Raw genomic sequence first — 21,836 nt, 5'->3', positions numbered from 1 at the left:
AATAATAATAATAATACATTTTATTTCTATAGCGCCGACATATTCCGCAGCACTTTACATTTCAGAGGGGATTTGTACAGACAATAGACATTACAGCATAACAATAATCACATAGATTATAACAAATACCAAGAGGAATGAGGGCCCTGCTCGCAAGCTTACAGTCTATGAGGAAAGAGGGAGACACGAAAGGTGGGTGGTAACAGTTGCCCTGATTGTATGGACCAGCCATATTAATACCAGTATATTAATCGTAGTGCACTGTACACGGTGTATAGATCGTAGTGTACACAGTGTATAGATTGCAGTGCACTGTACACAGTATATAGATCGTAGTGTACGGCGTATAAATTGCAGTGCACTTTACACAGTATATTGCAGTGCACTGCACACGGCATATTGTACAGATGCACAGATTGCAGTGCACTGTACACAGTGTATAGATTGCAGTGCACTGTACACAGTATATATCGCAGTGCTCGGTCCCCGGTGTATAGATCGCAGTGCACAGTGCACTGTATACAGGCTCCGCCCTCGCAGCTGTCACTGGATCCCTGAGGAATGCTGCGCCTCCACCTAACCTCTCCCTGGCTCCGCCCCCCACAGTGACAGCTGAACCTGCTGGCCGCTCGCGCTCCGCTTTCTTTTGTTATCGGCGGTGGGGGAGGGCGCGCCGCGCTCTCATTGGTTCTCCCTCCTGTCACTCACGCTCCCCGCTGGCCCCGCCCGGCGCCTCTGCCCGGTCCGTTCCAATGTCTCAGTGAGCGGCGGAGAGCAGAGCGGGGGAGCGGCGGGATTACAGGAGCGGCTCCGCGGCCCGGGATGTGAGTGTGAGCCCGCGGGATGGGGGACGGCCCCTAGTCTCCTCTTACCGCCCGCTGCAGCGCTGCTGTGTCACCGGCCCGCGCCATGTCTGCCAAGGAGAACCCGTGCAAGAAGTTCCAGGCCAATATCTTCAACAAGAGCAAATGTCAGAACTGCTTCAAGCCGCGGGAGTCGCATCTCCTGTCAGACGAGGACCTGAACCAGGTGAGAGGCCGCTGCCCCCGCGCTCCGCACTGCCCCCTGCCGGCCGGACGGCGCAGGAGGCGGGGAGCGAGACCCCAACACCCGGGTGCAGGCCCTGATACCCCCGGAGCGAGACCCCCCCACTACTCCCCGATACCCCCGGAGCGAGACCCCCCCACTACTCCCCGATACCCCAGGAGCGAGACCCCTCCACTCCACCCCGATACCCCCGGAGCGAGACCCCCCCACTACTCCCCGATACCCCCGGAGCGAGACCCCCCCACTACTCCCCGATACCCCCGGAGCGAGACCCCTCCACTCCACCCCGATACCCCCGGAGCGAGACCCCCCCACTACTCCCCGATACCCCCGGAGCGAGACCCCTCCACTACTCCCCGATACCCCCGGAGCGAGACCCCCCCACTACTCCCCGATACCCCCGGAGCGAGACCCCTCCACTACTCCCCGATACCCCCGGAGCGAGACCCCCCCACTACTCCCCGATACCCCCGGAGCGAGACCCCTCCACTACTCCCCGATACCCCCGGAGCGAGACCCCAACACCCGGATGCAGGCCCCGATACCCCCGGAGCGAGACCCCTCCACTCCACCCCGATACCCCCGGAGCGAGACCCCTCCACTACTCCCCGATACCCCCGGAGCGAGACCCCTCCACTACTCCCCGATACCCCCGGAGCGAGACCCCTCCACCCGGCAGGCCACGATACCCCCGGAGCGAGACCCCTCCACTACTCCCCGATACCCCCGGAGCGAGACCCCTCCACCCGGCAGGCCACGATACCCCCGGAGCGAGACCCCTCCACTACTTCCCGATACCTCCGGAGCGAGACCCCTCCGATACCCCCGGAGCGAGACCCCTCCGATACCCCCGGAGCGAGACCCCTCCGATACCCCCGGAGCGAGACCCCTCCGATACCCCCGGAGCGAGACCCCTCCGATACCCCCGGAGCGAGACCCCTCCGATACCCCCGGAGCGAGACCCCTCCGATACCCCCGGAGCGAGACCCCTCCGATACCCCCGGAGCGAGACCCCTCCGATACCCCCGGAGCGAGACCCCTCCGATACCCCCGGAGCGAGACCCCTCCGATACCCCCGGAGCGAGACCCCTCCGATACCCCCGGAGCGAGACCCCTCCGATACCCCCGGAGCGAGACCCCTCCGATACCCCCGGAGCGAGACCCCTCCGATACCCCCGGAGCGAGACCCCTCCGATACCCCCGGAGCGAGACCCCTCCGATACCCCCGGAGCGAGACCCCTCCGATACCCCCGGAGCGAGACCCCTCCACTACTCCCCGATACCCCCGGAGCGAGACCCCCCCACTACTCCCCGATACCCCCGGAGCGAGACCCCCCCACTACTCCCCGATACCCCCGGAGCGAGACCCCAACACCCGGATGCAGGCCCCGATACCCCCGGAGCGAGACCCCTCCACTCCACCCCGATACCCCCGGAGCGAGACCCCTCCACTACTCCCCGATACCCCCGGAGCGAGACCCCTCCACTACTCCCCGATACCCCCGGAGCGAGTCCCCTCCACCCGGCAGGCCACGATACCCCCGGAGCGAGACCCCTCCACTACTCCCCGATACCCCCGGAGCGAGACCCCTCCACCCGGCAGGCCACGATACCCCCGGAGCGAGACCCCTCCGATACCCCCGGAGCGAGACCCCTCCGATACCCCCGGAGCGAGACCCCTCCGATACCCCCGGAGCGAGACCCCTCCGATACCCCCGGAGCGAGACCCCTCCGATACCCCCGGAGCGAGACCCCTCCGATACCCCCGGAGCGAGACCCCTCCGATACCCCCGGAGCGAGACCCCTCCGATACCCCCGGAGCGAGACCCCTCCGATACCCCCGGAGCGAGACCCCTCCGATACCCCCGGAGCGAGACCCCTCCGATACCCCCGGAGCGAGACCCCTCCGATACCCCCGGAGCGAGACCCCCCCGATACCCCCGGAGCGAGACCCCCCCACTACTCCCCGATACCCCCGGAGCGAGACCCCCCCACTACACCCCGATACCCCCGGAGCGAGACCCCCCCACTCCACCCCGATACCCCCGGAGCGAGACCCCCCCACTCCACCCCGATACCCCCGGAGCGAGACCCCCCCACTCCACCCCGATACCCCCGGAGCGAGACCCCCCCCACTCCACCCCGATACCCCCGGAGCGAGACCCCTCCACCCGGCAGGCCACGATACCCCCGGAGCGAGACCCCTCCGATACCCCCGGAGCGAGACCCCTCCACCCGGCAGGCCACGATACCCCCGGAGCGGGACCCCTCCGATACCCCCGGAGCGAGACCCCTCCACCCGGCAGGCCACGATACCCCCGGAGCGAGACCCCTCCACTACTCCCCGATACCCCCGGAGCGAGACCCCTCCACTACTCCCCGATACCCCCGGAGCGAGACCCCTCCACTACTTCCCGATACCTCCGGAGCGAGACCCCTCCACCCGGCAGGCCACGATACCCCCGGAGCGAGACCCCTCCGATACCCCCGGAGCGAGACCCCTCCACCCGGCAGGCCACGATACCCCCGGAGCGAGACCCCTCCGATACCCCCGGAGCGAGACCCCTCCACCCGGCAGGCCACGATACCCCCGGAGCGGGACCCCTCCGATACCCCCGGAGCGAGACCCCTCCACCCGGCAGGCCACGATACCCCCGGAGCGAGACCCCTCCGATACCCACGGAGCGAGACCCCTCCACTACTCCCCGATACCCACGGAGCGAGACCCCTCCACTACTCCCCGATACCCCCGGAGCGAGACCCCTCCACTACTTCCCGATACCCCCGGAGCGAGACCCCTCCACCCGGCAGGCCACGATACCCCCGGAGCGAGACCCCTCCGATACCCCCTGAGCGAGACCCCTCCGATACCCCCGGAGCGAGACCCCTCCGATACCCCGCAGGCCCCCAGATACCTCCAGAGCGAGACACCTACACTCCACCCCGCAGGCCCCCCGATACCCCCGGAGCGAGACCCCCTCCACTACTCCCCGATCCCACCGGAGCGAGACCACTCCACCCCGCAGGCCCCCCGATACCCCCGGAGCGAGACCCCTCCACTCCACCCCGCAGGCCCCCCCGATACCCCCGGAGCGAGACCCCTCCACTCCACCCCGCAGGCCCCCCCGATACCCCCGGAGCGAGACCCCTCCACTCCAGCCCGCTGGCCCCCCGATACCCCCGGAGCGAGACCCCTCCACTACTTCCCGATACCCCCGGAGCGAGACCCCTCCACCCTGCAGGCCCCCCGATACCCCCGGGGCGAGACCCCTCCACTCCACCCCGCAGGCCCCCCGATACCCCCGGAGCGAGACCCCTCCACTCCAGCCCGCTGGCCCCCCGATACCCCCGGAGCGAGACCCCTCCACTACTTCCCGATACCCCCGGAGCGAGACCCCTCCACCCTGCAGGCCCCCCGATACCCCCGGGGCGAGACCCCTCCACTCCACCCCGCAGGCCCCCTGATACCCCCGGGGCGAGACCCCTCCACTCCACCCCGCAGGCCCCCTGATACCCCCGGGGCGAGACCCCTCCACTCCACCCCGCAGGCCCCCCGATACCCCCGGGGCGAGACCCCTCCACTCCACCCCGCAGGCCCCCCGATACCCCCGGGGCGAGACCCCTCCACTCCACCCCGCAGGCCCCCCGATACCCCCGGGGCGAGACCCCTACACTCCACCCCGCAGGCCCCCCGATACCCCCGGAGCGAGACCCCTCCACCCCGCAGGCTGTGATATCCCCGGAGCGAGACCCCTCCACTCCAGCCGGCAGGCCCCCCGATATCCCTGGAGCGAGACCCTTCCACTCCACCCGGCAGGCCCCCGATACCCCTGGAGCGAGACCCCTCCACTCCACCCGGCAGGCCCCGATACCCCCGGAGCGAGACCCTTCCACTCCACCCGGCAGGCCCCCGATACCCCCGGAGCGAGACCCCTCCACCCCGCAGGCCGTGATACCCCCGGAGCGAGACCCCTCCACTCCAACTGGCAGGCCCCCCGATATCCCCGGAGTGAGCCCCTCTTCTCCTCCCCGCAGGCCCGGATACCCCCAGAGCGATCCCCCTCCTCTTCTCCTTGGGGGCCCTGATAGTGTTGTGCTGTGCCCCTGATATCCCCCACCCAGTGAGTGTGGGGCGCTGATGCGTCTTTGGGGCCTTCATAGCCCTCAGGGCTTTATATACCCCACTCTTGTGAGCAGCAGCAATCAATATTGGGGTGAGACCTTGTATCTCCCCTTCGGGTTGTCAGTATGAGGCCCCTCTATGTACGTGGCCTTTTAATTCCCACTCAGTTTATAAGTGACAGATATTGGGGTGACCCCTCTTCCTCCATCCCTAGCTGACGTTATATCTGTATCTGTCCCCCTAGTGAACCTCTGTGGGTGGCAGTGATTGTGGTGACCTCTCTTTAGCCCCTCCGGTGATCCTTTTTGGGGTCTCATGTATTGGGGTGACTCCCTGTCTTCCTCTGTAGTTGTATTTGAGGTGACACCCCTGATGTAGATTGGGGGGGTACAGACATGACTTCTCCGTTCCCCCCCCAATATGGAGCACTCTTCTTGTAAGGCTATGGATGCAGACATTTCTGCATTTCTTGGCAGGAAAACCTGTGTTTTTGTTTTTTGTTTTTTTTTACTGATTTGTGTGGGGTCAATGGTGAAAAATGCAGAGAATTGACGCTGCAGATTATTTTCTGTGCCAGTGCATGACACCCTAGGATTCTCCTTTACTTTGCTGGCATCAGGATCGCTTCAGGTTTTTCTAGCAAATCTGCAATGTGTGCACAAGCCCTAATGGAGACTTAGAGAGTTGGGGTTCCTCCTGCCCCCCCGGCGCTGGGTCGTCTTGGCTGATACATTACTTTGTCTGTCTTTTATACTCGGTGCCACAATGTTTCCATTGCCTGTATAATATTTGCCATCATGTGACCGGGCCCTGGGATTCAGGGTTTAGGATGAGGCCTTGTGTAGAGCCCCCACGTCCTCACTCCCCCCTCCCTTGTCTTGTGTGAATGTGTGGCAGTGAAGGGGTTAATCCTCGACCATTTCGCCGTGGGCCGCAGCGATCGTTGGTTCTCCAGCTTTGTAGGTTGCACTTAGCAGTGGAAATCGCATATTTCCTGAATGTGCAGCAGAATTCCTGCCGCGGAGCCTGGGATCGCCATCACTGGATGGGAGGATTGCTCCGGCTTCCACTTGTCTATCTGCAGGAGGACGAAGATGATCCAAAATCTGAGTCAGCGGCTGTTTCATTACCAAGAACAGATCGCTTCCCGACAAGTGTTCTCCCTTTTTTTTTTTTTTTTTTTTTGCTGTTTGGTGTCTGTATATTGGGGCCTTCCTGTGATAGGGGGCGGCTGTCAGTGCATTGTAGCGGCATGAATGGTTGTAGTCATGGCACCCGGTGTTGTGTGTCTGCAGTGTAATGTATGGCTGTGCAGGGAAAAGGAGGTTGTAAACTCCGATCCGGGGTCCTGTAATGTAACATTGCCATCCTGCAAACCGGATGTTTATCGGAGGATGCCATGCTAAATTATTGGTGAGGCGTGTTAGGAGCCTAGGACGGAGTCCGTTACTCGTGGCCTTCCTAATACACGTGTACTAGGCTCCATGTAATTGGGAATAAGTATTACTATCAACGTGCAACATGTCCAAAAGAGCAGGACCTACTCTGAAGCCAACATCCTGTATTATACTCCAGAGCTGCACTCACTATTCTGCTGGTGCAGTCACTGTGTACATACATTACATTACTGATTCTGAGTCACATCCTGTATTATATACTCCAGAGCTGCACTCACTATTCTGCTGGTGCAGTCACTGTGTACATACATTACTGATCCTGAGTTACATCCTGTATTATACTCCAGAGCTGCCCTCACTATTCTGCTGGTGCAGTCACTGTGTACATACATTACATTATTGATCCTGAGTTACATCCTGTATTATACTCCACAGCTGCCATCACTATTCTGCTGGTGCAGTCACTGTGTACATACATTACTGATCCTGAGTTACATCCTGTATTATACTCAGAGCTGCACTCACTATTCTGCTGCTGCAGTCACTGTGTAGATACATTACATTACTGATCCTGAGTTAAATCCTGTATTATACTCCAGAGCTGCACTCACTATTCTGCTGGTGAAATCACTGTGTACTTACATTACATTACTGATCCTGAGTTACATCCTGTATTATACCCCAGTGCTGCACTCACTATTCTGCTTGTGCTGTCACTGTGTACATACATTACATTACTGATCCTGAGTTAAATCCTGTATTATACTCCAGAGCTGCACTCACTATTCTGCTGGTGCAGTCACTGTGTACATACATTACTGATCCTGAGTTAAATCCTGTATTATACTCCAGAGCTGCACTCACTATTCTGCTGGTGAAATCACTGTGTACATACATTACATTACTGATCCTGAGTTACATCCTGTATTATACCCCAGTGCTGCACTCACTATTCTGCTGGTGCAGTCACTGTGTACATACATTACATTATTGATCCTGAGTTACATCCTGTATTATACTCCAGAGCTGCACTCACTATTCTGCTGGTGCAGTCACTGTGTACATATATTACATTACTGATCCTGAGTTACATCCTGTATTATACTCCAGAGCTGCACTCACTATTCTGCTGGTGCAGTCACTGTGTACATACATTACATTACTGATCCTGAGTTACATCCTGTATTATACCCCAGAGCTGCACTCACTATTCTGCTGGTGCGGTCACTGTGTACATACATTACATTACTGATCCTGAGTTACATCCTGTATTATACTCCAGAGCTGCACTCACTATTCTGCTGGTGCAGTCACTGTGTACATACATTACATTACTGAGTCACTGTGTACATACATTACATTACTGATCCTGAGTTACCGCCTGTATTATACTCCAGAGCTGCACTCACTATTCTGCTGGTGCAGTCACTGTGTACATACATTACATTACTGATCCTGAGTTACATCCTGTATTATTCTCCAGAGCTGCACTCACTATTCTGCTGGTGCAGTCACTGTGTACATACATTACTGATCCTGAGTTACATTCTGTATTATACCCCAGAGCTGCACTCACTATTCTGCTGCTGCAGTCACTGTGTATATCGCTTATACTGTTCCTTTTTATGGGTGATTATGGTCTCCAGCTTAGGATGGCCTCTTCCCCCTTCCCCATTGGTGACGAGACCTTACATAATGTCGCTGTGTAGTCCCGGCCTCGGTATAACTAGACCCGGAGATGTGAGGACTGGTGGTTCGGCGCTGGCCTTCCTATCTCGGTGCTGTTACCCTGTAATCCCCCTGATCCTCTGCGCTCTTATGGCCGTGCTCCTCTTAGTATTTGGGATTTCAGCCTGTTGGGGGGGACGTGATCTTCCGGGAGCTCTTGATCCTTTAGTTTTAGGTGGTTTTGCAGCTTCTGTGTGCGGCCCCCGAGGGGAGAGTCGTCTTCATCACTGGCCAGACATGGGTTAAACATAACTGATGAGTTTTTTCCCTGGGGCTTTATGCACTCGTAGGTTTCAGGCCCCCACAAGCCCGAAATTCTCATACCCGAACTACACACCTGGAGATGACAAGGGAAGCTGTAGCGGGGCGGACTGTCACTGCCACCTCTGCGCTGTGACGTCATTACAGACAGTGGAGGGAAAGGGCTGTTACCGGAGTTTGGGGCCACGTGCCCACCAGCGTGCCTGTGCTCCAGGGGTTTAGCTTTCCAGACATGTCCTTGTCCATACTGGCTTTTCCAACATTGGATAGTAAAATAGCTTACCTGAGATGAGTGCAGAAGCCTCGGCACATGCGCGTGGCACAGACGCAGCCACGGACTGTACAGCTTCTGTGCGCATTGCATGGCTGCAGCTGAGGACGGGTTACCTCGCTTTGCTGCACAAGCGCATTGCACCGCTGCGGCTGCGGGGAGCACAGTGCCATTCTGGTGAGGATGTGGCTGCAGACCGTTCACCCTGCTGCGTATGGCACAAATGCTGCAGAGCTCAGGTCGCATTGCTGCGACGGGTCGCCACGCTTCCTGCACATGAGCCGACGTCGCAGGACTGTTTGATGCATGCTTAGGACGATAGGAAGAATCGATGTCCGTGCAGCTGCTCTCGGTAAACGAGGATGACAAGTGCGGGAGAAAATGAGCAATCGGGAGTTATAGGAGCGGAGCCTGAGTCACCAGTCTGGGGGTCTGCGACCAGGATGCGGCCCCTCGCTTCTCTGGAACCTTGACACGATGAGATTGCCTCTCTTTCCTCCTTCCTGCAGATTCCGGTTGCTCGCCTTTGATCTGGCCAATTATTTCGGGAACGCCTTTGTTGTCGCCTTCATCTATTATCTCGGAGGATGCGCGGTGTTGGGGTTTGTTACTTGTTAATTGGTGAATGCTTTGTACTGTGCTGCTGGGATGTGTAGTTCTACAGAAGCTGTTGCTTTGCTGTAGAGCCCCTGGTTTACTTAGGACGTGCTCCTGGTGACGTATCTTGTATATTTGGGCACAGGATTAGATAGTGGCTACCGATGCTGCGTGCTGGCAGAGACCACTGTGTACACAGCGCGTCAGTCATCCCCTGCAGATTCTGCCAGAACATGAAACCCTATACAGCGCAGCACGATTAATCCAGGGCATTACTCGTCTTCATCCGGAGCCAAGGCGTTATGCATGGGTACAAGGCTCATGAACGCCACGGGCAGAGGGCTCCTCCTCGCTTACTGTAATGCTTGCATCCATTTACCATGGCTTCTATAGAAATCCATTATACGCAGCCACAACTGACGCGTTTCACATATTCAGTGCTGGTGGATTTTTGACCTGGAATCTTGGTATATTCCTCACAGTCATAGTGATTGGAGTTTGTCTTCAGTGATCCTGTGACTAGAAGTGTCCGGAAGCCTTAAATGATGCGTTTCGGATCACAGCATCAGTGAAACATGTTGGACCCATTTTGGGCATAATTCTAAGCCTGTGTCCATCAGAATACAGCTAGGATTTAGATCAGAAATGCGTCAGCGCTCGTTATACAAACTGTAACTTGTGTGCAAAATGCGTCAGCGCTTGCTGCTTTTTATCTCTGATCCAAACTGTGTCATGTAGGAAGCAACGAAAAACGAATTACATTTTGGACTAGAGCTAAAAACCCACAAGCCCTGACGCATTTTCAGCCTGGTTTAGACTCGCTTAAATCTTCGGAGTATTCTTGTCACTCGTAGCCTTAGGATAATGCCTAAAATAAGTCCAAAATGTTTCAGCGCTGCTGTGAACCAAAACGCGTCAGTAGCATTTGGTGCAGTTTATGGCACATTTTGGACCGGAGCTAAAAGCACCAAGCGCCGACAGATTTTTTTCTTTTAATTTACTATATGTTGATCCGAGCGCTGACGCGTTTCTGATAGATCCTTTGTGTGTTTGTATGTTACAGGTAGGGGCTCTTTACGTGGAGCTGAATGAATAAGGACTTGGTTTTGATACGGGTCAGACGGGGATTAAATGCTCGTTATTGCCTTCCTGTTATCAGCCCTGTGTCGCACCGTTGTACGTGCCCCTGCCTGTTGATGAGCGCCGCGTCCCGACCAGTCGTGGAGGAGACAACGCTTTCAGCTCTGCTTCTTATTGCACGTCCTTGCAGGAGGCATGGAGGGGTCGGGGGGGGCTGTGCCGTTTGGACTTGGCCGTCCCCTTTGGTTTTGTGTGTGGGCCCCGGCTAGTGACATAACAGCGTAATCCACTGCAGTGATGTAACCAGTAATCTTATTGCTTTGATGAGCCTCTGCCAAGTGACTCACTCGGGGAATGTTGGCTCTCGTCTCCACTCTGGGCGACGGCTCCTCGCAGAAGATCTGCTCTGGTTTATCCTTTTCCTAATGGGTTAAGTACTTTTAACTTTTTAACCTCTTTAATGCCGAGTCGTGCCCGAGGATCTGCTATGGTAGAATGCTTGGTTATTAAAAGGGACCGACACGAAAAAAGATTCCACATTTCCATATTGTGCTCAATAGGTCACTGGTAATAAAATGTGATGGGGACAGTGGGGGCCCACAATCCCTCTCTACAGGTGCCGTATTTCAGCTTCCGGTTGTGATCATAGGGTTTATCAGAAGTGATCGGCGTTGGGAATCATTGACAACGACGATGATTGGTGGCGAAATTGACCACCGGTTTGCTCCAGAAGTCTTTTTAAATCTGTAACTATCGAGTTGCAGAACTTTTAAGAGAACTCCCTCCATAGGTCTTTTGTGGGGTATTTGCGGGGGCCTGGGACCCTCCACTGCTCGGTATCGTTACCGTGCGTAAAGTGATTGTTATATAAGCAATTTTCCTTTGGGGGAGGGGATTTATAACCGGATGTGCAGCTGCTCCTGGGAGGTCCACCAGTCATGGGGGACTCTAGGCCTCTCCTGATTTGCTGGAGGCTCCTGGAGCAGCTCGTTGCTTCCTGACGTTCCCGGATTTGCATAATGAATGGTTTGAGGAGCGTCTTATTACACGGCAGCAGGTACAGGAGGTGTCTATAGAATTGGGAGCCGCGGTGACACGGTCGTATCCTCAGGTTAATATGCGGATGCGAGTGATGAAACATGGCCGTCCCGTCACTGGATACGTAAGTGTCAGCCAAAGACCCCCCCAGTGTAGCTTATTACCCCATGTACGTGCGTCCGGCGCTCCGCTTCTATGTAGGGCATTATTTCATGTTTTTTCTACTTCTCTGCTGTTGGCTCTCAGGTTGCGAGCGCTCGCACCTGCTGCAGACCCTCGCACCTGCTGCAGACCCTCGCACCTGCTGCAGACCCTTACTGCTTTGTGAAGTTCATCATGGGATATGTAGTGTTGTTAGCTGTTGTTTTGGTCTCCACGCTGGGAGTTGTAGTTTTGCAAAAAGTAGGGGAGAGACCCAAAAATCCGGAATGTATTTTCCACCTGTTAGGACGTCCGGGCCTTATTCTTGCTCCTCGGCTGCGGCTCCTGCTGAATCCGGTCAGGGCTATTTTAAGAATTCCTAGAGCAATTGTCCTTTTATCCGTGGACCTCTCATGACCTTCACAAAGGTATCTGAACTATTTCCTTATGTGTAGGGTTGACTTACGAACTTTACCTTTTAATACCCATCCTTCTCATTAGTATTGTCCTCCCCTCGGTCTATGTGGCTGCAGTGTAAAGCATGGACGCCTGAGCGTCTGGTGAGGCTGGAGGCAGATTCAGTCTCCACTAGACAGAGGGGGAGTCTGTCCTCTTAAACCTCTCAAAATCTTTCTCTTATGCCCAAGCTAAAATCCGACATGTCTGACCCTTCTTCTTGGTGGAGGATATCATGTACCTTAGATGGTCAGGTTCCCACCCAAGTCAACGGTTATGGCTGCCTTCAGCTTTGGGATGAGTAAGCTGAACACGCATCCGAATGAGGAGCCGGGTGATGGAGGCGGTGACCCAAAGATCTACACCCAGGGCATTGCAGGTGATTTGTGACCCACAAGTTGCCACAACAAGCAAGTTGCAAAAAAAAAAATCCAACAGTTTCTGACTTGTGACTTGCCTCTTGGGGTCGCAGGACTTTTTGGGGGTCACATTGCTGTGACTTTTGGCCACGTGACCTGTGTTGTCGCCTCGTAATCCCAGGCTTTAGGAGAGGTGATAAATGCGTGATATGTGAGTCTGAACACTGGGACTTCCACCGATCCCAAGAGCCAGGGGTCACGAAGACCCCGGTGTGGTCAGAGCAGCAGTGAGCATGTGCATCTGTCTGTAGGAGGGCTGCTCGTCGCCTCTTTATTTACATAGATGACTTTGGGAACCCTGTTATCAGGATTGCAGGGGGTCTCAATGGATGGACACCAAGCGCTCATCCATTTCCCAGCTCTGCAGAAAAGCCCCCTTTAATGGCAGCCTCCGTGTGATAAACGTGAGGGCTCTGCCCCTTACAGAAGCTATGGGGCCCTTGGACAGAGGGACCCTGGTCTGCTTATTCCCATCTGCTTTCTCTCTGATGAAGTTGAGGGTCCTGGATTTTTTTGTGCCGCCCCTCTTCTCAGACTTCTCTGATTCTTAGCTCCGTCTTTGGGGCCCTGGTGGTCTGTGGGTTGATCCTTGCTGTCCCCGATATCTGCTCCTGTTTTCCACCAAGCAGTGGATGAATTATTTTTGGTGGGTTCCCGCACATGACGCCAGCTCCGGAGCGGCTGCTCAGCTCTGGGATGTTACTCTGCGCGCTGTTTACACGGGCGGACTTGTGTACGGCGGTGTCTGAACCTGGCCCCGTCCGTCAGCGCTCAGGGATTTCCTCTCTCGCTTTGTACCTTTTTCTAAAAACAGATGGACAGCTGCCGTCTAAGGATATCGGGGCAACGAAACAATGCGACAGCTGGAAACGGCCCCGTACATCCAGTGTTTTACTTTACAGCTGAGGGTTTGTTACAGTTGCATCCAGTCTTGACAATCCTCTGAGCTGCACTGATCGTTTGCTGCAATGTATCAGTGCAGATAACCGGATGCCGTTTCTTACGGCCACACCCGGGATGCGAGATTATAAGGCTCCTATAAAGGAGTTTTCCCCATCAGTTAGTTCACGTAGGACGCCATCGCTTTGTAATTGGTGGTACCCCAGTGATCCTGGGAATGAGGGGGCTCTGGTGTAGTGGAGGGGGCTGGCTGTGCGCCGTTTTATCCTATTAATTGGAAGCGATCCTAGCAAAATGCCATCACTTGATGAAGCGCCCCTTTAAGTGCCATCACGTCTGGTGCCGCGTTGCTCGCTGTTGTTGCCCCGTTTACGGCCGCTTTCTGGTTTATGTGGCAGAGACCTATTATCAGAGCGGTTATTTTCGGGAGTGACTGGGCCGCTGGACTGGAAGGATCGCCCTTTCAATAAACCGAGCATTAAATGCCTCACAAACTGTCCCAGGCGGCATTAATGGAGCATTTCACAATCGTCATAAACGTTGTCATCGCCTCCCCGGGTGTCTGAGGGACAGAGGGTGAACGCCGGATATGAAATGTCAGGGGGGGATGCACGGAAGCATCAAACGTTCATTCAGTAGTTTGGGGCTCAAAAATGGTGTCCTGTTGAGCAACCCCCCCCATAAAACAGGGCCATGAAACTGCCCTGTGTGAATACACCCCAACAGCTGGAATGTGGATTATCGGGAAGGGCTTGGTCACTTTTATCCGTGTGTGATGAGGGGTGGACGCGCGCCAGCTGCGGTTTATGTGGAGCGTTGCCCTGTGACCCCCGCGCTTCCGTTTGTCTCAAACCTTATGATTGACATGAATAGTTTCTTATGAATTAAGGCAATGCTAAGAATTTCCTGGGATCCGTCATTATTAAAGGGGTGGTCAGGTTAAAACAAGTTATCACCTAGCCATAGGACTTGACTGGTGGGGGGGGGCCCAAGCGCTGGGACCTGCACTGATCGGGTGCAAATGGTCCGGTCGGTGGGATACTCGACCGTTGCTCCATTCACTCTCAGTGGAACTGCTGGAAAAATCCAAGAGCAGCACTTGACAGCCCCATAGGGAATGAAAGGGGCTCCAATCATGCATGCTGTCGCTCCAGTGTCCCAGCAGTCAGACTCCACCGATCAATAATTCAGTCCTGTGGATGGGTGATTACCTGTTTTATATGGGCAATCCCTTTAAGCGCTACAACTGCTTTAGTAGAGGAAATGTTGGTGCTTAAAGGGTTTGTCTTGTAATATCTACTGCCGGTATAAAAGGTTTCTTTGGGTCCAGCCGTAATCCTTAAGTCAGGAAAAGTTCTGTAACTTTCCAAAATACTTATGCTGGTTCATTATTGCATTTGCAGTTGTTTATTTTTCGGTTGCGCCTTCTCTAAAGGTTATATTTTATGTTTTTAGGTTCGCCGGGGGGTTTGGGGCTCCCAGATGCTTTCAGCCGATTCGTCAGTTGTGACTTTATATAATGTCACAATTTTTTTGTGCCGATTTTCTCCTTCCCACTGACTTTTTGCCGCATTTTATTGGAATATGCAACTTTTTCCTCTAAATAGTCATAAAAAAAAAAGTTAAAGACCTTTAAATGAACATTTTATTTGTGCCAACTTCGGGAATCGCGTTGCACCATTTTAAAGAATTTATCGAAGAAAAATCAACGAATACCGCAAAGCGTAAAAAGAAAGTCCCCCTGTGCCTCTTCTGATTAGGAGGCCCGGTTTGATGTCGTCTTGTGTCTACCCTCGTGGGCCGCCGCCGGCATCGAGTCAGGGTTGTCCTAATATGGATCCTATAGAAATGTGGAGGTTGCCGCGAGCCTCCACTCAGCCCACAGCATTGGGGGGTCTGCGTGATGTCAGCAAGCCACGTCGGCCATGGAGAAGTAAACTGTTTATAGTCCCTGCACCCATCACTTATCCCTTATATAGTCATACGGTGCCGGCCCGGACCCCCAAGGTAACTGATGGATCAGAGACGTCAGGTCTGGGGGGCTTCTGTACTAGTTGACCACAGGTGGCGTGTGAAATCCGCACTCTCGGGAAACATGGCGTTCGCGATGCTGCTCAGGATCACTGTGGCAGATCTTCCTGTAGCGTGTAAACTAACCCCCGGGGCTTCCCGCTGGCCTTTCTCTCCCTGTCACCCGCTGGCGCGTGTTAAGGTGCTGCTGTCGCCTCTGATCCAGTGCAGGCGCTGGCAACACTGAGCAGAGCAGCCGCGCCGTCCCGGGTGTATATACAGGTGCAGTCTGCAGACGGGTGATCAGTCCTTAATCACCCAGCTTTACCAGGCTACTGAATGGCAAACCTCACCCTATGTATAGGACCAGTGCAGGCTGCATAAATCCTCACCCAGCTTTCCTGAGAACAGATGGGGCTGTCTTATGGGGTCGCTTGAGGCGTTGCTGGATCTTCACGTCACACGTTTGCTCATCTGCGTCCTGAGCTTAATTCTCGGAAATTAAAGGATCCTATAATTGTATTTTCTGTGTTTTACAGGCCAAGCCCATTTATGGAGGATGGCTCCTGCTTGCTCCCGAGGGCACCGATTTTGACAATCCAATGCACAGATCCCGGGTAAGGAAAAAAAAACACCTGATCCAGACATTAAATGGCAGAAAGATTCTCTCATGTCACCCGTGGTCCGATCCACGGCAGCCGGTTCTGTGCCGAGGCCGCACATGCATCGTCATTCTGTATTAAATTTAGCAGGAACTGTGGAAGTCGACTGCTTTGTGTTATCTTGTTGGGAATTTAGGGGTCCGAGCTTTAGGACCCCCCCACCAAGCACGCTCAGTACCTCCAGTACTATAACATGGATCATTTAGAGGCCATCGGGGTCTTGTTCTATAATGAGTGGGTCTTGAGGGACGGACCTGTACAGATCTATGAAATTATATGCTCGGGATACCCCTTTAATAAGAGACAAGGTTTCAATGCTCAAAGGGAAAGTTGGGTGTAAACAGAAGGATTTGATTACATTTTCTTTTTACAAAAAATTTGATTACTAAGGCAGAAAGCGAAGACAGGCTGGAGATGAAGGCCCTCACACACCTAACACAATGGTGGACAGGAGATGAAGGCCCTCGCACACCTAACACAATGGTGAACAGGAGATGAAGGCCCTAGAACTCCTACCGCAATGGTGAACAGGAGATGAAGGCCCTCATACACCTACCACAATGGTGGATCGGAGATGAAGGCCCTCATACACCTACCACAATGGTGGACAGGAGATGAAGGCCCTCGCACACCTAACACAATGGTGAACAGGAGATGAAGGCCCTAGAACTCCTACCACAATGGTGGACAGGAGATGAAGGCCCTCATACACCTACCACAATGGTGGATCGGAGATGAAGGCCCTCATACACCTACCACAATGGTGGACCGGAAATGAAGGCCCTAGAACACCTAACACAATGGTGGACAGGAGATGAAGGCCCTAGAACACCTAACACAATGGTGGACAGGAGATGAAGGCCCTAGAACACCTAACACAATGGTGGACAGGAGATGAAGGCCTTAGAACACCTAACACAATGGTGGACAGGAGATGAAGGCCCTAGAACACCTAACACAATGGTGGACAGGAGATGAAGGCCCTAGAACACCTAACACAATGGTGGACAGGAGATGAAGGCCCTAGAACACCTAACACAATGGTGGACAGGAGATGAAGGCCCTAGAACACCTAACACAATGGTGGACAGGAGATGAAGGCCCTAGAACACCTAACACAATGGTGGACAGGAGATGAAGGCCCTAGAACACCTAACACAATGGTGGACAGGAGATGAAGGCCCTAGAACACCTAACACAATGGTGGACTGGAAAAGAAGGCACTACCACAATGGTGGATCGGAGATGAAGGCCCTCATACACCTACCACAGTGGTAGTCTAGATCACAGTTGTTAGTCAGCGGTAAAAAACATCACCTCTTCCTGTGTCAGCCGTGTTAGATTTTTTTGTCCGTCGATGATGTAGCCATTCCTGATCATTGATGGGGGGTGGGGAAAATCCAACATATTCAATGTCTTTTTAAAGATAACAATCATTTTCCCAAGACAGATGATGATCAATCGTTACTGTCAAAATTGATGATTTCAGCCGACTTTAATGTATATGGGGGCCTTAAATCTCACCAAATCTCCTACTTGTCCTGTTAATCGGGAGCCATTGGGGGATAACTTGAAGGCAGTGCTCTTTGGTAACCAGACGGACAGCCATCTTTATCTGGATTGTCCCCACACTGGGATTTCCCGCTTTGCTTATCAGATTTTTCTGCATTCATAGACCGGAGAGCATGTTCCCAATCTTAAGGCCCCGTTACATTTAGCGATGCACCAGCGATCCCGACCACGATATGACCCAGTCAGGATCGCTGGTGCATCACTAAGTGGTCGCTAGTGAGCTGCCAAACAGGCAGACCTCACCAGTGACGTAGCAGCGATCGGCGGTCGTCACTTAGCTGTCAGACGGCAGGAATGATGACTTCTTCTGCCCGCATCCATGGCTCGCTCGTCGGCACCAGCAGGAAGCAGACGACGAGAAATGGCCCAGGCCGATCTCGCGCGATCAGCGATAGCCAGTGGGGGAGCCGGTCGGAGGTGAGTATCACATGTAGCGATATCGCTGCTGCATCACAAAATCGATATCGCTAAAGCGTCACCGCTAGCCATCTCGCTATGTGTAAAGGGCCCTTTAGCACTGTGCTATAAAAATATTTAATTGGATAACCTATCTTTTCTACTTAGGTAGTAAGTGATCAAGAAAGGAGACTTGGCAGGACTTCTCCTCGTCCTGCACTGATCTCTTACAGCCTTAGTAATCAGATTTTTTTTTTTTTTTTTTTTAAATGCCATCTTTGACTTTTGGAATATTGAATCACTTAATACGATATTCCAATAAAGTATATTCTATGGCGAATCACTGGGGTTGGGGACATGATCTCCATTTTACGTATGCAGAAAAATCTGATTAATATAGCGGGCTGAGCCTGGGCGTGTTGGTGTCAGCACAGATCCAGTCCAGATAATGATGGATACACAACCTGCAATGGTTCCCTACCGACCAGACTGATGGCAGCGCTTGGCCGGCGTTGTTAATCAGATTTTCTGCGTACATATGCTGGCGATCTGGTGCATTATCTCTGTCCTTCCTGTCTGGTGTGAGAATGTTGTCCTCTGACATCTGCTACCCATTATGTGAGGGGGTTAATTCCTTCCCCACTTTTCCCATTGGAGACGCTATCCCATCGCATTTTGTTTCGTGTCTTTCCTGCCTCTGACCTCATCTCTTAATAACAGGTTAAATATAGAAGGGTAACGGATAGAAAACCCGATCGTTTGGGGATCAGGCTACATCCAACAAACACAGGAGCCAAAACTGACGTACCCTGCCTAGAGCCGCCTGGTCTCCAGCATGCCGGGAGTTAAATGCTGCGATTTTCGTTTATCTCCAGCATAATCTTCCGACACGTAGTGCGAAGCTTGTGTCATTCCCAAAAATAGCAGCGGGATAAGAGAGACTTTGCCTTTTTATTAAGCTTTAATACAAGAAGCGCAGTCTATACGGGCAGAAGCAAAATATTCTCTTATAAGGAAGAAAGTGCATCTGTGGGGGAGGAGGGGTGCGAGGCTGCAGAGCCGGCAATGTAAATGATCATTGGGTGGTTAGTATTGGTACTGGGGGTTATGTCCTCCTGGGATTTGAGAAGCTCCTGTCCCACTAAGATCATGTGTAGGATCTCCGCTGTCGGGGTCCTGTGTGGCACAGATCACCTGTGTTGTGTGGTAATGGTTAAAGGGGTTCTCCAGTTTCATTGGGCGCCATGTGCCAGTCCGGGATAGAAGTATAAGTTTATTTTATGCTGCACCGGGGTGCTATTATCAGGGGGGGGGGTGTTATAATGGCTCCTCGCTTCCATTAGTTTGAGTATAACTGCACGAATCCCCCAGATTAATAATTCTGCGGCCACGACACTTTCTCGGTGCCAGATTGCAGGAAAAGCCGTATGACGGTGGGATGTGCTGCAGCCTGCGCTGCTGTGACCAGGTGACCCTCGCTCCCCTCCCCCAACGCTCGCCCGGCTCTCTCCCTCCCTCCAGGAGAAGAAAGTTGAAGCTGGAGTTTATTGGAGCAGAATTTGCCTCCTGGATAATGCTGCCTTACATGGGCATCAAAGCCGCAGCCAACGGGGGCGAGGGCCCAGAGGGGCTTGCGCTCCATCCTGGGTGGTGACACACAAACCCCAATCCGTACGGCCGATGTAGGGTTAAACCCGATCCCTGTGTGCGCCCCTCACCCCGTAAAGGCAGATTGGGGATATTCTACGGAAACTGATGACTTTCCAAGAACAGCAGAGATCAGACAATCCCATTTACAGTAGGAGAAATCATTATCCGACCTCGGTCCACATGCAGGGAGCCTGGCGGCTGCGAGGTGTGAGGCATTAATGTACCTCACCTGTAGCACTAGTCTCTGGGGTAAGAGGAGCAGCTGTATATTGAGATAAGACTTAACCTTTAAGATTTTATGGGTTCATAAAAGCTAAATATAATCCCAAATGGCTGAGGCCATAGAACAATAGTTTGCAGGTAGATGCCAAATTAATTCAGAATAAACCGATAATATCCCACAAATGTTGGGGAGCAGCCGGCATAGCCGCTCGGCTCCTCTTGTTGGACATCTGCTCACGCTTCCCGGTTGCTGACACTTGGTGGTAATAGTCAGGTGATGGATGGCGCTGCTGCCTGCCAGGCTGGCTCTGCCTATGTGCTATTAACAAGTCCAGGGTCTGCTTCTCCCTCCGATCATCTGCTCAGCCTCAAGTTGACAGCGCTGTACGACTGCAGGGCGTCCTGTCCATACTGGGGGACATCAGCTCTCCTGATTCTGGGGACCAAAGTGTGCACCCACTTATAGGATGATTTCAGATGTGGCCCCCGGGGCCGCGCACGGGTTGACAGCGGAGAACAATAGACTTCATGGAGCTTTCTTGCGGTCTAGTGTGTTTTTGCTGTCTGCGCTGACTCTTGTGCTGCACTGTTCGTCTTTCTTGCTCTGATCCTTTCCTCTTCCTCGTCTACAGAAATGGCAGCGGAGATTCTTCATCCTGTACGAGCACGGCCTGCTGCGCTATGCCCTGGACGAGATGGTAAGTGCCCGCTGCAGCCAGCGCCTGCCGTCACCTCCTGTCCCATTACACAATGAAATGTCTGATTTTCGGCGGCTGCCCTGTTATTTCTGGCATGTAGGGAACGTGTCCATGGAGTCACCTCGCCAGAAGCCGGAGGATCAGGTTTAGTAGTTGTGCCGCTCTCTGCGAGTTGTTGCGGTATTTTCTTAGAGGCTGCTGTTATAGGGGCGGCATTGCTTGTGATTTCCTGGGTGTCATCGTTTTGTTTTTTTTTGTACATTCTGGTTATATTTCCACTCGTAAGAATAACGTGATCTCTAGAGGGAAATATATGGCAGTAAACAGTAAGATCACATCATTTTGGGGACACAAATGTAGCAGCTCGGGATGGATGTGTGCTGCTTTTGTCATCTCAGGGGTTGCTCAGACTGGTGGCAACTGTAACGAACCCTCAGCTGTGTGTAGTTTTAGGGCTGTACGTAATTAAGTTCTAAGTGGAAACAAGAATGTTACCATTCGCTGACAGCAAGGTGAGATCTTGAAATGGTGTCAAGTTTTAGAAAAGTGCCGAACTTTGTCATAATCGTTAGCAGTTATTTGCATAAGGCTTAGGGAACCGGCCGCATGGATCGTTCTCTGCTGGATTTATCTCGCTGTGCGGGTGACTACAGAAATATCACTGCCGCAGCAGCCGTGCCGCCCTTGCGCTTACTAACACCTCGGAGGTGGGTCCTGGAAACCTCATAGGATTAGGACCCTGCTGCTTTGCAGAATACGCGAGACATCCCCCTCGTCCTCCTGCGCCAACACGTGACCTCCCCCTTGTCCTCCTGCGCCAACACGTGACCTCCCCCTTGTCCTCCTGCGCCAACACGTGACCTCCCCCTCGGCCCTCCTGCGCCAACACGTGACCTCCCCCTCGGCCCTCCTGCGCCAACACGTGACCTCCCCCTCGGCCCTCCTGCGCCAACACGTGACCTCCCCCTCGGCCCTCCTGCGCCAACACGTGACCTCCCCCTCGGCCCTCCTGCGCCAACACGTGACCTCCCCCTCGGCCCTCCTGCGCCAACACGTGACCTCCCCCTCGGCCCTCCTGCGCCAACACGTGACCTCCCCCTCGGCCCTCCTGCGCCAACACGTGACCTCCCCCTCGGCCCTCCTGCGCCAACACGTGACCTCCCCCTCG

The 21,836-nt window shown here is 54.1% G+C and overlaps 1 protein-coding gene across 11 annotated transcripts in view; it reads left to right on the top strand.

Annotated features, from left to right (window-relative positions):
- Nucleotides 1-664: 664 nt before the first annotated feature.
- Nucleotides 665-21,836, top strand: part of MPRIP (myosin phosphatase Rho interacting protein) — an 87,418-nt gene continuing 66,246 nt past the window's right edge. For 8 of the 11 annotated variants that reach the window (XR_012226522.1, XR_012226523.1, XM_073558520.1 and 5 more), the window contains exons 1-3: nucleotides 665-1,029; nucleotides 16,008-16,085; nucleotides 20,603-20,668. Coding sequence is in view for 9 of the 11 variants with exons in the window: in XM_073558520.1 (XP_073414621.1) it covers nucleotides 910-1,029; nucleotides 16,008-16,085; nucleotides 20,603-20,668 (264 nt within the window). In the remaining 2 variants the exon portion in view is untranslated. Of the gene's footprint in view, nucleotides 1,030-10,854; nucleotides 10,934-16,007; nucleotides 16,086-20,602; nucleotides 20,669-21,836 lie in introns of those variants that run through there. The other 3 variants (XM_073558530.1, XM_073558532.1, XM_073558527.1) reach the window with 2 other exon arrangements.

This window comes from Dendrobates tinctorius, unplaced genomic scaffold (genome assembly GCF_039654945.1).
Source record: "Dendrobates tinctorius isolate UK_male_01 unplaced genomic scaffold, ASM3965494v1 ptg000257l, whole genome shotgun sequence".
NCBI lineage: Eukaryota > Metazoa > Chordata > Amphibia > Anura > Dendrobatidae > Dendrobates > Dendrobates tinctorius.
This window is presented reverse-complemented; position numbering and strand designations above follow the sequence as displayed.